We start from the raw sequence: 15227 nt of genomic DNA on the forward strand, positions 1-15227 counted from the left end.
GTGTTGAATTGAAAAGCATTGTCTTGCTTTACCAAATGAGCAAAATTCAAAATGTAAAGTGAGAATAATTTGGAAATGAGTGGAATTGATTGGCTGAATATAAACCTGCAGGTTGTTAACCACTGATGTCACATGAACCATTTTAATGATTTTTTTGACCCTTGCTGTCTATTTAGTATCTGTTATTTGGTTTAAAAAAAAAAAGAAACCGTAATATTATGAGATATCACAGTTTTCTTGATTGCTGTGATGCGCAGCTGAATTTTCAGCATCATTACTCCAGTCTTCAGTGTCACATGATCTTTCAGAAATCATTCTAATATACTGATTTGCTGCTCAACAAACATTTACACTATTATTATTATCACTGTTGGAAACAGTACACTATCATACACTACCAGTCAAAAGTTTGCAATAAGTAACTTTTCTGAAAAAATAATAATAAAAAAAAAAGAATGCTTTTATACAAGCAACACACACACACATACACGGGGTGGATCCCAGGTGGAGTGTTGCAGCAAGGCTTGTTAAACTTTGAGGTCCCGAGGATTCTCTGGTCTTCTGCACATGAACAACAATCAGATGAATGGACCAAGACTGACGCGAGTCCCTTTCACATCCTCCTGAGTTTGCTTGACTGATGAAAAGAGTGTAATTTTGAAGGGAAGATGTCTCTTTGTTTGAAAGCGGACTCATGTGCGTGATCAGGGTGGGCTGACAGTTGGTGTCCCTTTATTCTCTGATTGAGTGTCAAGAGTCCCGCTGGCGATATAAAGATGTGGTATAGACCATCGTTTGAGAAATTAAAGAAGGACCATTTGAAACTTGACACCAACAGTGTTAGGTGAGCTAATAATTCAATCAAGAGCATGCATAAAGCAGTATACAGTACACAAGACAATATACAAAACGGTAACAACGCACAAGGTGGCGGGGATATGCGTGTTTGTTTATGGAATGGTTTGTTACAGGCATTGCGTGTCTGTTTTAAAGGGAATTATGTGACAGTGGAAAAACTTTATTGGACTTGTTTTGGACTGATGAAGGGAAACACCCGTCTATGCCGCTCTAAAGCTTAGGAGTGCCAGGATCATTCGTCTAAAAGAAGGAAGTCATATACACCTAGCATGACTGGAGGTTGAGTAAATAATGGGCCAAATTTCATTTTTGGCTGAATTATCCCTTTGAGCTGTTAATTGTGATTTTTGTGTTAAATATAATGTCAACAAAAACAACCTTACTGTAATGTGTTTAATGACATTTTATTTGTTTTACTATGCTTTGGATTTGTTCAGCCACCTTTATAAGGTCATGAAGATTCAGAGTTCACCTCAGCAGAACATGAATGTTTAGTGATCTCTGTGAGACCAAGTGGACAGATTATTTTTTTAAACCGGTCCTGCGAGCACCCCCCACACTGCACACTTTGTAGGTCTCTCGTATCTGACACACCCATTTCAACGAGCTGATGAGTTGAATCAGGTGTGATAGATGAGGGTGTTGGGGGTGCTCGCAGGACCGGTTTGAATACCAATGGTCTAGATCAAACAAACACTGCTTCACTGTGAGTACAGCGAGCTCTAAGAATCTATTATTGATTTGACATCCTGAAACACTTTGGGTTCTGACTAAATTCAACACTGAATCAGTGCTAAATCAGTAGGTGTTTTATCTCAGCTTCATTCATTATTCAGTTGTAAACTTCTAGCCAGTAATCTGCTCTACAGTTATGGGGGAAAAAATCTCTGAATGAAAGAAAACCTGTGAGGTGTTTAATTTCAACCTAATTCAGGAGACATGTCTCTACATAACATGGAATGAAAAGGCATAATAATAGTTCAGATGAAACTATACTGGACTAATGGAATTAATCTGCTCCATTTAAAAAAGAAAAAAAAAATCTCTTCCTTTAAATGAGATTTAATTTTGTTGAAGTTCATAATAATTATTAGCCACAACTAATAACTATTTAGTAGCCTTTATCAAGGTAAATGCCATATTTTCTTCAGAGATCTCTGTTATCAGTCACAGCACTGCAAGCTGTGGATCAGACCTCATCTACAGCCATAAACCTTGAAATTGTTCAACTATTTAATTAGATTCGGTTGAATCATTTAATTACAGCTCTTTAATATTGAGAATCTTTCAAATAGTCTTGTTGCCAAAATTTATTTGACTATATAACTATGAACACCGGTTCAAAGGTTTTTTTTTCCATTGGGCCAGCATAGTCAGAGGGTTGCATACAAACTTAATAACCACTATGATTATTGAGATGAATTAATAACAATAAATATTAAAAGAATAATCCATGTACAATCACTGGAAATATTGTTCCTTTAAAAAAAAAAAAAACAGTTAATCCAAGTAAACACTGACAGCCGCTGCTGTATAGCACAGAAAATAAGAACTACTGTAGTGATGTCAACTAGAAGAGCACCAGAGACGACCTGGTCACCAAGACACAAGACCACCCGACCCAGACCAGTCCTCTGCTCAATCTGACTTTTCTGCAATATGGAATTAAACTGCTGGTTCGTCTGGTCAGAGGAGGACTGGTCGCCGAGGTTTTTTTCTGCCACCGATGGAGTTTTGGTTCCTTGCCGCCGTCGCCCCTGGCTTGCTTAGTTGGGGACGCTTCATTTTTGGCAATTTTGTCGGATACTATTTGAGCTGAACTGAGCTGGACAATGCAATAATGACCTGCCTGTCCTTTAAACCGGGGGCACAAACAGGACGGGGAACTTAACACACAAAAAAATTGGGGACAGGATTTGAAAAGTCTAAGTGGTCGTAAAAAAAATAGTCACACTCAGGGCCTTCGGGTCAAAATGACCGGCCATAGGAAATGAATGGGAAATTGGCAAAAATATGAAAATACAGAGTTTTTTTGTGCATACAATCTACAAATCAGCCACAATCCAGAAAAAAAGCACACGACAGTGAAGGGGTGACTCTCTAAAACATCAGTAGTGCAAAACACTACAATACACTCACACACACACACACTTATACACACAAAAACACACACACACACACATACACACACAAATGAACGTGTGTCATTTCAAAAGCTAATTTTGGGAAATGTGTGAAATAGAAGCAATCAATGTAAGAAATAAAGTGCACAGCAATGAAAGCATGAGACTGTAAGCCATCAAGGTTGCAAAATACACACACACACACACACACACACACACACACACACACACACACACACACACATAGGGAAATATGAGACTGGTGAGACTGTAACAGAGAAATGTGAGAATATGTGAAACAAAATCAATGAATCAAATAAAAGGGAGACATTGGATCCAAAATGCAAAAGTCACACACCATGTCTCTCTCTTGAACACACACACACACACACACACACAGGGAAATATGAGACTGTTTTGCTGTTATTTTAGTTTTATGTTCATAATTGCTGTTGCCTTTTGAATAAGAGTTACTGTTCATTGAATATGTAAAAAAAATATGCACATAATATGTAAATAGGGTTAGGATGATATTTAAAATACTTTTTTTATTTCTCTAGTTTCCATTTACTTTTTGAGAATTATACTTTTGCTGTTATTTTGTTGCCAGTGCTGTTGCTGTTCATAATTGCTGTGCTAAATAAGAGTTATTGTTCATGTTATTGTGAATTTTACAAAAAATTAATTTTAATGAAATGTTCAAAATAAAAAAATTGTTATGACTGAAAGAATTGCATTTTTATTAAGTTAGAATTAAAACAATGGGTAACAAAATGCTTCCCATTGGTTCTCTTTCTAATGCAATGTTCAGGTTTGACCGTATTATAAAGTAAAACTGGCGCTTCAAATTACCAGTTAAACCAATCAAACAAACAAAAAACTTGGCAAATAATAAAAAAAAAGTCTTTGATAATCTCATTTGATATATTAAAATCCACAACCTGAAAAGGCATAGACAAATATGTGCAAAAACAACTAGAATTCACAAGCCCTTCTACAGAGAGCAGTACATTCATCTAGTGGTTAAAATATGATATTGCTTGATAATTATGCTCACTACACCACCAGATGGCACCATTCTGACTTCAAAAAATTGTTTTCTATAGGCCAGGTCTCTACTTTAAACTGAAATACAGCATTAATTAAAAAATAATAAAAATTATATATATATAAAAATTTTCTATTATATTCAAAGGGAAAAAATAGATCATAATTATTGCATAAATATTAATTATTATCATAAAATTCTCTCAAAACACCACAGAAAAAAAGAAAAAATATTATTGAACAAAAATACATTTGATTGATTTTACTGAAAAAAAAAAAATAATGATTTCAGGGGTCCGGTCACTTTTGACCGTGAAGGTCCTGAGTGTGACTGGAAAACGAAGAACCCCAGAGGGTTAATAATGCAGTGACTCATATCAATTAAAGCGCGCTGATAGAATCCCTCTGTTGTGTAACTGCTGAAGTTTTTTCCCATTCATTCACTCATATTCAGCACGTGATTTCCTCAGCAAATATTCTGATTATTTCATGCCATTTCCTGTTGAACAGGCAGCATGCTGCAGGCACTGCGGGCATATTTAGGAAGGTAAATAAAAATAAATAAAAAGGTTTTTTGGTCACCCATGGCACTGCTGAAGACATGGTATATTTTGACAGCTTTTATTTGGACAAACAGTATATGTAGCCTAAATATTTTGTTAAAGGGGCGAAGGAAACCCCAAAAGAGGAAACAGTAAGTTGGGTAAGGCTTTCACCCGGAGTGACGCAGCAGAGGAGCGGTTCATTGTTGCGGTCTGGAGTTTTTGTTGTTGTTCCTGCAGTGATGAAACCGCAGAATTCCCGGGGGCTGCTCGTTCTGATATCCGTCAGATCCGTATTTGTGTGATATCAAATGTTTAAACACTACATCTGTGATCATTAAATTCGCCTTAATAAATAAAGGGCATTTTGCTCGTGAGCGCTTGCCAAGAAACACTAGACATTCACGCAAGAAATAGCAGGAGTTCAAGAAACGTCAAATTATTTCCAGTTTGGGGGACGTCTTCACTTTTTTCCCATATCCAAAGAACCGGAAACACAGGAGTGCCTTTTTCTTTTTTCTTTCCTTATTGGTTTTCGCAATGCAGTGTACGTAAAGACTAAACAGCTCATGAAAGTTTCCCTAGTTGAACAATCTCAATGGGTTTAAATACCCTAGTAGAAATCCACTGACCATGCGCTAAAATATTCCAAACACTTTGAACCACAATGAAGTTTTACCTCAGTAAGTACAGATTTGATCATTTAGAAAATATACTTTAGAACATATGAATTGTGATTTTTAAAAGGTAATTAAAAAACAAACAATATTACTTTACTTTGTAATATTGTAATATTTGTTTGTAGCTTGTGTATTTGCAGCGTTCGTTCGTAGCACTGTTTATAATACAGAACAATGCTTTGTAATAAAACGTTATTTCCCGCGACACAGTTCTTGCAGTGCACTGCTGTCTGACGCTGGTGGGTTCCACGCCGCTCCGGAAGCTCGAGCTGACGCGCGCCGTTGAGAGCGGCATGAGTTTGGCCAAGAAGATCCTGAGCGACATTCCCGCAGTGCACGAGGCGTGCGTCAAAACTACGGTGAGCGTGCGTGTGCTTGTGTCCTTACTACGCGAATAACCAATTAAACCGGGTCACATGTTAACAGTAGCAATAGCAAACGTTATAATGTCACGGACTAACAACTAATGCACTCTTATCAAACTGATCTTTTGATCTTGCATCTGCTCGCAGTGTGATAATGGAAACGGTGTTGTTTGCAGGGTCTGACCCTTTCCGGTGAAGCACAGCACTTGGAGTATTTATTAAGCGACATTGGCATCCCTGCGCCGCCGGTGCTCAAGTCTGAGGATCTCACCATGGTAAATGCTCTCTCGTTTGCTAAAGTGCGAGCGCGTTAAACGTATCATTGAAAGACGAAGATGTTGATAAAGACATTCAAAATGAATTTAAATGAAGCACGCTAGGTTGTATGTTTAGAACTACTGTGTTGAATTTATGTATAGCAATGTAACTCAAAGCGCTTCACAAGCACAAAACATATTAAGAATACAATAATATCAGTATTAGATAATCAAAACTTGAAATGATTCAACAAGTAGAAATGAACAACTCTGAAAGAAATTAAAAGAGTACTCACAACAAGCAAGTATAAGCAAATATAAACAAGTGTATTCAAAAGAATAAAAAAAAAAACATGCAAAATTACACACGCTTCACACACTGTTATGCTCATAAGCAGCTTTTAAAGAGACGCGTTCTGACACGCTTTGTAAAAATAAACAAGAGGTTCCGCCAGACTGACTGTGTAACATGTCCAGCACTAGAGGATCGTAGCATTCGATTAGGAAAACATCCTGACAAACAGTCAGAAATGTAAGAAGGTGTCAGATTTTGCAATGCTTTATAGACTAATATAAGAATCTTAAAATCATGAGTCTTTTGATGAACTGGTACCCAGTGTAATTCCATTCAAACCGGTGTAATATGTTCTCGTTTCTTCAGTTTCTTTAATAATATGTTATTTGAACGTGTACTGAAATACTATATCGCGCTCTGCTTTTACAGCACTTCTTACGAAGAGGTGTTTAACCATTTCTGACTGTTTCTGTTTTGACCAGGATGTGAGTTTAAAGCGTATTGTGAGCGGTTTGGACCTACACCACCAACTTCTGCAGGAAATCAAAGAGCTCTTGACCTCCTCAGAGGAACTGAACCTCCTGCTTGCGGATATTAGAGACCTGTCTGCTCAGGTCCACAAGGTATTATTTTAGGTTCTTTAACATTGCTTACAGAAGTACATTTACCTGCAACAGAACCGTAACCTGATGACTACGAGTAAAAACCTGCTAATAACCGAATCCTGTACTCTGTACTTGTTCAGATGCAAGAGCTGGCCCAGATTCCCAGCACAGTATCCCAGAATGCAGCGTTCGCAGCGCTGTCTCCACGACTCAGCAGTGATTATCTGATCCAAGTGGCCGCTCATCTTTCTCTTCAGCAGCTGCGCAGCTTTACACAGGATGTTTTCCGCAGTCTGCGCCACATTTCCGCATCCAACTAGATGACCAGCAGTAACCCAACAAACCAGTCCTGGTTGTATTTCGTGTTTTCTGTGTAGAAATGTATTTTTGTGACGAGTTTGAATGGGTTATCCTTACTAAGTTTAAGTTAAACTTTGGAATAACTGCTGTTTTAAGTGAATGTTTTAACTGTAATTTATTTAATGTATTTAATATTTATTTTAATATATGACTTTTAAATATTTATTATTGTTGCTATTATTTTAATGATGTTATATTGAGTAGTTGTATTCTGTGGGTGATGTGTAGGTTATCTATTAAACCCTATTTATTATTGATTAAATATTGTTTCATTTGTGAAGAACTATTCAAATATTTCAGGAAAAAAAATCATAAAATGTTTATCACTTACATTTTTTAAAAATATTTTGTCTCTGTAAAATATCCAGTGTTGATACACACACACACACACGTTTGTTTTTGTGAATGTGGGGACTTTCCATAGACTTCTATAGATTTTATACTGACCAAACGATATTGTGTATCCCCTAACCAAACCCTAACCCTAAACCTAGCCCTCACAGAAAACATGTTTGCATCGTTACGTTTTCAGATAAACATCATTTACTATATTTAACCGCAGGCCGGTCCCCGCAATGTCAAAAATTTCAGGTTTTACTATCCTTGTGGGGACATTTGGTCCCCACAATATAGCAAGAACAAGTACACACACACACACGCGCGCGCGCGCGCACGCGCACGTGTAATGTTATTAATATTAACATAATGTTATTTAATATTCCACCAGTACAGCTACGTCTGATGGTGTTTACCAGAACACTTAAAGGAAACAGAAGCAGCAGCTTTAACAGTAAATGTCCGCATTCTGTTATGCTTGAAGACATTTTAGTCCCCCCCTCCCATACAGAATCCAAGAATCACTGCAAGCAAGCGGAGGATTTTAAGACTGGAAAAAAGGTGGCATGCAAATGTGGCAAGAGTGGTCAAATAGGGAACGATTACAGAACCAAAGGGCACTGAAGTTTTCCAAATCAATTATTTGTCGACTACACCGCCTGGAGAACACCGGGAAATAACAGCCCGACCAAAGGAACCCAGGTTCGCTGCCAAAGTCAGGGTGAGCATGGAGACGTGGACCGTAAAGATAAAGACAAAAATCACTTTATTAAGATACAAAAGCTAAATTAATTTAACACAAGGTCTCAAGAAAAGAAACAATACCCAAAAATGCATTCAAATACGCAAATAAAACACAAAATAAAGAATGAGATGGCCAGGAGGGTCTTCAGACACTTGTGAAAGCAAAGCAAAATTGTTAAGCACATCAATCTGTGTGGACACACCAGTACACGAGAACCACAGCTATAAAGATCAGCTAAGAAAATAATCCAAATCACACACAAAGAAACAGAAAACAAACAAAAGGAACAAAACGAATGGGTGTGTGTGTGTGAGTGTGATCTGTTGTGTGCGGTGGCTGTGTGGAATCACTTACAAAAAAAAAAGAAAAAATACAATCACACACCTGTAATTAACACAGAGTTCTTGTAATTAACGCAACAAAGTATGTTGTGGGGAGAGGTGAAGGCATGACCGGCGAACTTGTTTCTGTTTACCTCCCTTTTTCAGGTCCGTTCTGCTGTGCCTCGTTTGTCATCGCGCTAGAGACCGCCACACTCGAGTCTACACAGAAGCCAAAGAATGGGAGGCTGACTGCCATTGTGGGGGACCCACCGCTTATGTTGGTGCAAGCGACCGGCGTCCCCGCGGTCCCAGCACATCCAGGTCTGGTGGTCCCAATCTGCACCATCTGCAGTGCTCCTGTAATGGCCGCCATCTTGTGTTTGGGCCGCTCATTGCTCATCCCCTCTTCTCGATGCAGTGGCGACCGCTTCATAATTCCCTGCCGAGCTCCTGTCTGGTTTAACACGCCCACGGAAGCCGTCCCTAAAGTCTCTGTCTGTCCTGTCCAGCTGAGGAGGCTCTTTTTGAACCATGTCTGTCAGGCATGTAACAATCACAGAGGTGATCCCTGAACTCTCTGAACCCACTTTCTGTTTTGATACGGCCACGGAGGTCGTCTCTGTACTCTCGACCTGCCCCGACACAAGTCGTCATGTGCCCTTTTGCTCATCACGGTCCCTCAGTCCAGAAACCTAAGTGTAAGTGACCAGCTACTCCCTCAGACCAGACACTGGTTATGTTCATGTTCCTGGTCACTGAAGCCACGTTGTAGTGGAGAATAACCAGGACGTGTGACCCCCGCGCTGGAACTATTTTGTTCTCCCTCGCTCTCATCAAAGTGTGAATGACTGTAAATTCATCTCACAGGAGAAATATTTCTGCCATGTGGCCAAAGCCACAAACGAAGAAGAGATATTTAAATGCATTCACACAAAATTGAATAAATCTTCTTCACAACCAGTCACAGAATTGTCTATGCTTGATGAGTGTTTGTGACACAGCAAGGTCTACAACATTATTACCTTGAAAGGTGTAAATGAATGCACGGGTGAAGTTCAACATTACCCGATGATATTTAGACTTTATAGATCGTGTAGATTGATCTGAAATTGGTTTGGAAAGTACGTTTAACAAAGGAAAAGCCTTAAAGACGTTGTAAGCGTTGACTTTAAGCTGTGCAATTAAACCTCATGCCAGAGAAGGAGCCACACAATGACAAACTCTGACAGCTGCAGCCAATCAAAGTGCTGGATCTGAAAGGTGCCCAGTTTGCAAATCCCTCTTCTTCAGCGTGTTTCAGGTCGCCTGGATCTTCTGCCGAGACTTCTTGTCCTTCATCTGCGTGCTCCAGACTAAAGGAGAAGTCCACTTCCAAAACAAAGATTCACAGATAATGTAGTCACCCCCTTGTCATCCAAGATGTTCATGTCTTTCTTTCTTCAGTCGAAGAAGGGTCTTATCTATCAAAACCATCGGTTATTTTCATAAAAATAATACAATTTACATACATTTTAATGTCAAATGCTCGTCTCGTCTTGCTCTGCCTGAACTGTTTTTGCTCCGGTTCATGACAGTTAGTGTATGTCGAAAAACTCCCATTAGGCAGAGTAAGACCAGACGAGCGTTTGAGATTAAAAAGTATTTAAATTGTTTTTTTGGTTTTTTTTAAAGTATGAAAATAACCGATGGTTTCGCTAGATAAGACCCTTCTTCGACTGAAGAAAGAAAGACATGAACATCTTGGATGACAAGGGGGTGAGTACATTATCTGTGAATCTTTGTTTTGGAAGTGGACTTCTCGTTAAGGACCTTCTCGGTGCTCAGGAGTTCATTGTCACTAGTGCTTTGCGTTCCAGGTTGTTTAAACAGAACCCAACTCCTTTTTTTTCACTGCAACTTGGCCCAGCTCAAAAAGTGGAAGACATCGCCACAGAATGTAAATATCACTCTTTCCAAACCTCTTTCCCAGACATTGTTTGCATTAGTGTATATTGCCACTATATGATGAACTAATGTGCATTAGATTTTGTATAGCTGATGTCACTTCATAATAAATAATCTCTCTTTTTTTTGTTGTTGTTGAATAACAAGTATTCACAGGTATGACAACACACAGCTGGCATCATTCATTTGCTGTGCAATTTGTGCAGAAAAAGCGAGAGAAAAAAAGCAGTATCCGATTCCACATGCGCTCCCGCAGCCACTCCCGTCCCAGCAAAGACAAAACTGAAGACAGCTTTTATTTAATTACTGAAGCGTTAAAGGTTTGTTTTACCTATCTTAGCTTGTGCTTCATTGAACAGAAAACATTAGCTTTCCTGCTGTGTTGATTTTGCTAATAAATGTCACAGCAATGTTTCCTTTTTGTTGCATAAAGTCTGAGGTTTCTTTTTCTTTTCTGAATTATTTCTTGAGCATACACGTGTTTAATTGCCTTAAATATAACATTTCTAGAGCTATTTTTAAACGTTTCGTCAAGCAGTTATATATTCATGTCATGTATGACTGAAAGGGATTAAAAATGAATCGGTTCTGATTAAAAACGGCAAGGCTATTTTTTCCGTTGGTCAGAACAAAAGCAGGGTTAACAGAGCGGCCCCCTGGGGCCAGTTGTTCAAAAGAAATCTGATCATGGATTTAACATCGGATTGCATCAAATCTTGAAAAGGGGTCGTTCAAAAGAAAAGAAGGCTTCTGAATTCAGATTAGATCTCAAAATACAATCTTAGTTTTTGCCTGAATTAAATCCTCAGTTTGTGTTGTTCAAAACTCTTTGGTGAGATTGGGATACTTTTGATAAAAAAAATAAAAAATGGATTATTCTGATCCCAGGGTGGATTTCAGGAACAAAAATGTAATAAAACTTTAAAATGAGTCAAAAATACATCATTCCTATCATGTAATATATATACATATTTATATATTTTGATTATTTTAACCATTATAATAATATTTTAAAGTATTTGAAGTATAAATTGGGCTACCAAGTACACCTTTTAATCAATTAAAGTCCTCCAAACAGCTGTCGACAGTAAAAAACAAAACAACAACAACAAACACGATATTTATTTTAAGTGTCATTTGTCACTGAATATTAATTACAGTCACACAGTCATCAGATCAGAGATCAACCAAGTCAAAAGTAGTTTTTAACAATTCAGCAGGCTAAGGATGATTATTATCATTAACTTGTAGCAATGTTGTGTAGTACAATACAGGCAAGTATTATGTTCTACTCACAAGTAGTTAAGGCCTGCAAAGCGCCTCTTCCCTGTTGAAAAAAACTGCATATGCCGGTTAGGTATGTTCTGATGCTGGTTTATGCTGGTCCTTGACCAGCTAAGGACCAGCTTAAACCAGCATCAAAACCTACCTAACCAGCATATGCTGTTTTTTTCACCAGGGTTGAGAACTGCATTTAGGCGCTCTATTGCACATCTTGTTTTGAGCATGCTTGCTCAGGTGTGTTTGCTACAAGGACAGGGGTCATCGGCCATGGTAGGAGCGGATAGACACCGTCTCCTAATATTATGCCATCTGGTCTGTTGGTTTGGAGCTCTCTGTATAGAGCCCTTTTCCCACAGGACACGTGCATCACGGACAGACTCAGGCCACCTCGCATCGCAGTTTGTGATGCGTCGCCCCCACAAGTTGAATGTTGATGCTGTGCCTTCCCTTCCGACTGACATACTCCCGCTCCCTCTCATGAGGTGCTTGTATGTGCTCGTGAGTCGATAAACCCAATAGCATTGGGCATGTTTCGAAAAAAAATACAAACTGATTGAGCAGACTGACTAATGCAGTTGGCACAGACTTCACCACATCACCGACAGTTGATTTGTCCACTCCTATATTGTTACCAGCAACTTGGTAGACTCAAAAGCACCTCATTTCACAGTTGCAGAAACTCATGCATTGCTGGAGGGTGTTAGCCATCATTATGCCTCATTAGCAGGAAAAGAAAAAAGAGATTTGGGATAAAATCTCCCAAAATGTGAATGCCAAAAGAGGACCACCAGGCAACAAGCCTTTTAGGAGAGATGATTACACAGATGTGGTTCTTGACGAGGTACTAGAAATTCACCATCTTTGCGTGGGATTCAAAGCGTTGTAGGGCAGTGGTTCCCAACTCCAGTCCCCGGGGCCGCCGCTCTGCACATGTGGCACGTCTCCCTCATTTAACGCAGCTGATTCAGACCATCAGCTCGTTCGGCAAAAGATCCATGAACTGAACTGAGTGTGTCAGATTCAGAAACATACAAAATGTGCAGAGCAGTGGGCCCCGGGGACTGGAGTTGAGAACCACTGTTGTAGGGAACGGTGAGTCCGTGTTTGTAGAGGAAAGTGGCCGTTTTTCTAATGCAGAAGCAGCGTTTATTCTGGACCTCAGCCCTGTTAGTGAGGAAGCAAGTGGATCCTCACTGGTAGAGCCAGGAGTACAGATTAATCTGGCAGAGAAACAAATCAGACTTACTCAACTACAGCAAACCAAAGTCAGACTTGAGATCCGACCCCTAAAAGTTGGCCTCTCTACAAATGAAGAGCTCTGAACATTCTTTATTCTCTTAACTATTGGACATTTAGCCTCTTTATACTTTAAAATGCATGTTACAATGTATTTTTGTATAATGTATATTTGTTTGAATTTAGTCGTTGTGGTCTGAATGCTGAAATGAAATATAAAAGGCAGGTGATGTTTGTATTGTTTTATTGTCTCTTCAAGTTAAAACACTTCTGTGACCCCACACTGACCATACTGTTGTTTTTTTTACATAGCTAGTTGCCAAAATTGTGATATGTGATCCCATTTAGAGCAGTAGTAATCCAGATGAGGAAATCTGAAATATCTGGATCAGGGTGATGCTTCATAAAAACAGCACAAAAGTAAGATGGCTTACTTGATCCTGATAGTAAAACATGGTATTTCCAAATCAAGATGAAACTTTTTAAACTGGCCCCTGAAGACACAGAGGAAGAGCGGGCACCGTACGGTAAGGTGGTGTGTACCTCTCCATCCCAGAGGGGTCTGTCCTCGCAGCATCAGGCCTTTTTAGCGGAGGAGCTCTTTGTGAGAATGACCGTAGCCAGACCTCCCTGCCTTCATCCAGGTCCTTAAGCAGATCGGCCTGGTACACCTGTTCTGTTGTAGCTTTACGTGGCTTAGTGGGAAGCCTCTGGGCCTTCAGGTACGAGGCCAAGTCGGGGGACAGATAACTGGCAAGAGACCGTTCCACCCGCTCACTCAGCCCCATAATGTTCGAGTAGATGGAGACGCTAGGGCTGAAGATGCCTTGTTCCACGACCTGAACACCTCAGCGGGCACGGAGTGGAGGTTGCGATCCTACACGCAGGAAGCCGTCATGTAACTGGCTTTAGTTAACCTAACCCTACATTTCAGACAGGAATATTTTACTAGGTTTTGCTAAAATGCAAACCTGCACTCGGATGTGTTCCGTTTCCATTTGTCAGGATGTACGGGTCTGATTTTGGGACCCTTAACTTTGTGCAAGTTGCGCCCAATTGGTGCCCAAAAAGGGACCCGCCTTGATTGTATGATTTTGACCCTTGTTACGTTTGTGTGAACATTCTATTTTTGAGAGTTAAAAGAATTAGTAGCCCACAGAGCCGTCCAACCCATAAGTACTCAATTACATGATTTACAACATCAAATACAAGATCCAGCTAAACAGAAGCGTCCAGCTGAAGTGTTTGATTCAGTCGAGTCCTTCAGGTAAAAGTGACCCCATTCCTTTTGGTGTTCACGCTATAGTGGACTTAAAAGAGAACCTGGTTCTTTTTTTCAGCATGAAGTGAGTTCAGAGCCTTTCTTGTTCATACCACAACTTCCTAAAAACTCAGAGCGCAGCTTTCTGTGCAGCAGTGGAGTCTGACGCACTTCCTGATTTTGCTAGAAGTTAGAAGTGTTCCTGGGTCAACATATTTTGTGACATTTCAATCCAAAAATTTGATCTTGACCACATCCCTACACCTAAACCTAACCTTACCCATGAGTAATCCTTAAAATCAGAGCAAACGATAGATGAATGACACTGGCCTAAACTTCACAATCACAATGTTGTTCAAGGGTCAGCAAAGATGTTGATCCAGGAACATGTCGTACTTGGTAAAATCAGGTTGCGAACAGCTTTCCACAGTTGAATTTGATCGCATTTACAGCCTCATAGTTTAAGCAACTCCAGGGTTTATCACCATAGCTCCATCAACTTGCCTGAATTATCCTCAGTGTCTTTCTACATACGGTTACACAGCTATAAATTCTAACGTTTTTTTTTTTTTTTTTTTAAAACAAATGACAACAAGGTTCCACAAATCTTTTCCCCGTTTAAGGTGCTCATCAAGACCTCGGTTCCACATTTCATATAAACACCCAGCAGACAATGAAGGAGGCAGAAAAACATCAGCATGAAACACCAAACTTTTAAGTCGCTCATTTATTGACTTTAAAACGACTTCTAAAGCATCAAGTGGCTAGCGAGTTCACAATGTGCATTGTGTGAACACTGCAAAGGTGACGTCCATCAACAAGTACACGGCACCAGCGTTTCACATCAGGTTCTTTTATTTAATACCAGTCATGCGAAAACCGTTTGCCTTTGTCTTACTACTCTGTAAAAACACCTTCGAATCATCACACCGATTTTATAAATCACAATGTTTCCAGTAAAGGCAG

At 39.5% G+C, this 15227-nt stretch overlaps 1 protein-coding gene across 1 annotated transcript; it reads left to right on the plus strand.

Annotated features, from left to right (window-relative positions):
* The first annotated feature begins 4397 nt into the window (after positions 1-4397).
* On the plus strand, positions 4398-7339 carry csf3b (colony stimulating factor 3 (granulocyte) b). Its single transcript, XM_051104220.1, has 5 exons — positions 4398-5253; positions 5461-5609; positions 5792-5890; positions 6650-6790; positions 6913-7339. Exons 1-5 carry the CDS (start codon positions 5238-5240, stop codon positions 7090-7092), a joined length of 585 nt encoding a protein of 194 aa, XP_050960177.1. The 5' UTR covers positions 4398-5237; the 3' UTR covers positions 7093-7339.
* Positions 7340-15227: the final 7888 nt, after the last annotated feature.

The sequence above is a fragment of the Labeo rohita genome, unplaced genomic scaffold (genome assembly GCF_022985175.1).
Source record: "Labeo rohita strain BAU-BD-2019 unplaced genomic scaffold, IGBB_LRoh.1.0 scaffold_66, whole genome shotgun sequence".
Taxonomy (NCBI): Eukaryota; Metazoa; Chordata; class Actinopteri; order Cypriniformes; family Cyprinidae; genus Labeo; species Labeo rohita.

What these genes read in the sequence shown, in the direction of transcription:
- csf3b (XM_051104220.1), top strand. An exon ending in AGTCTGAGGATCTCACCATG is followed by an intron (nt 5,891 to 6,649) that starts GTAAATGCTCTC and finishes TGTTTTGACCAG; the next exon opens with GATGTGAGTTTAAAGCGTAT. An exon ending in TGTCTGCTCAGGTCCACAAG is followed by an intron (nt 6,791 to 6,912) that starts GTATTATTTTAG and finishes GTACTTGTTCAG; the next exon opens with ATGCAAGAGCTGGCCCAGAT.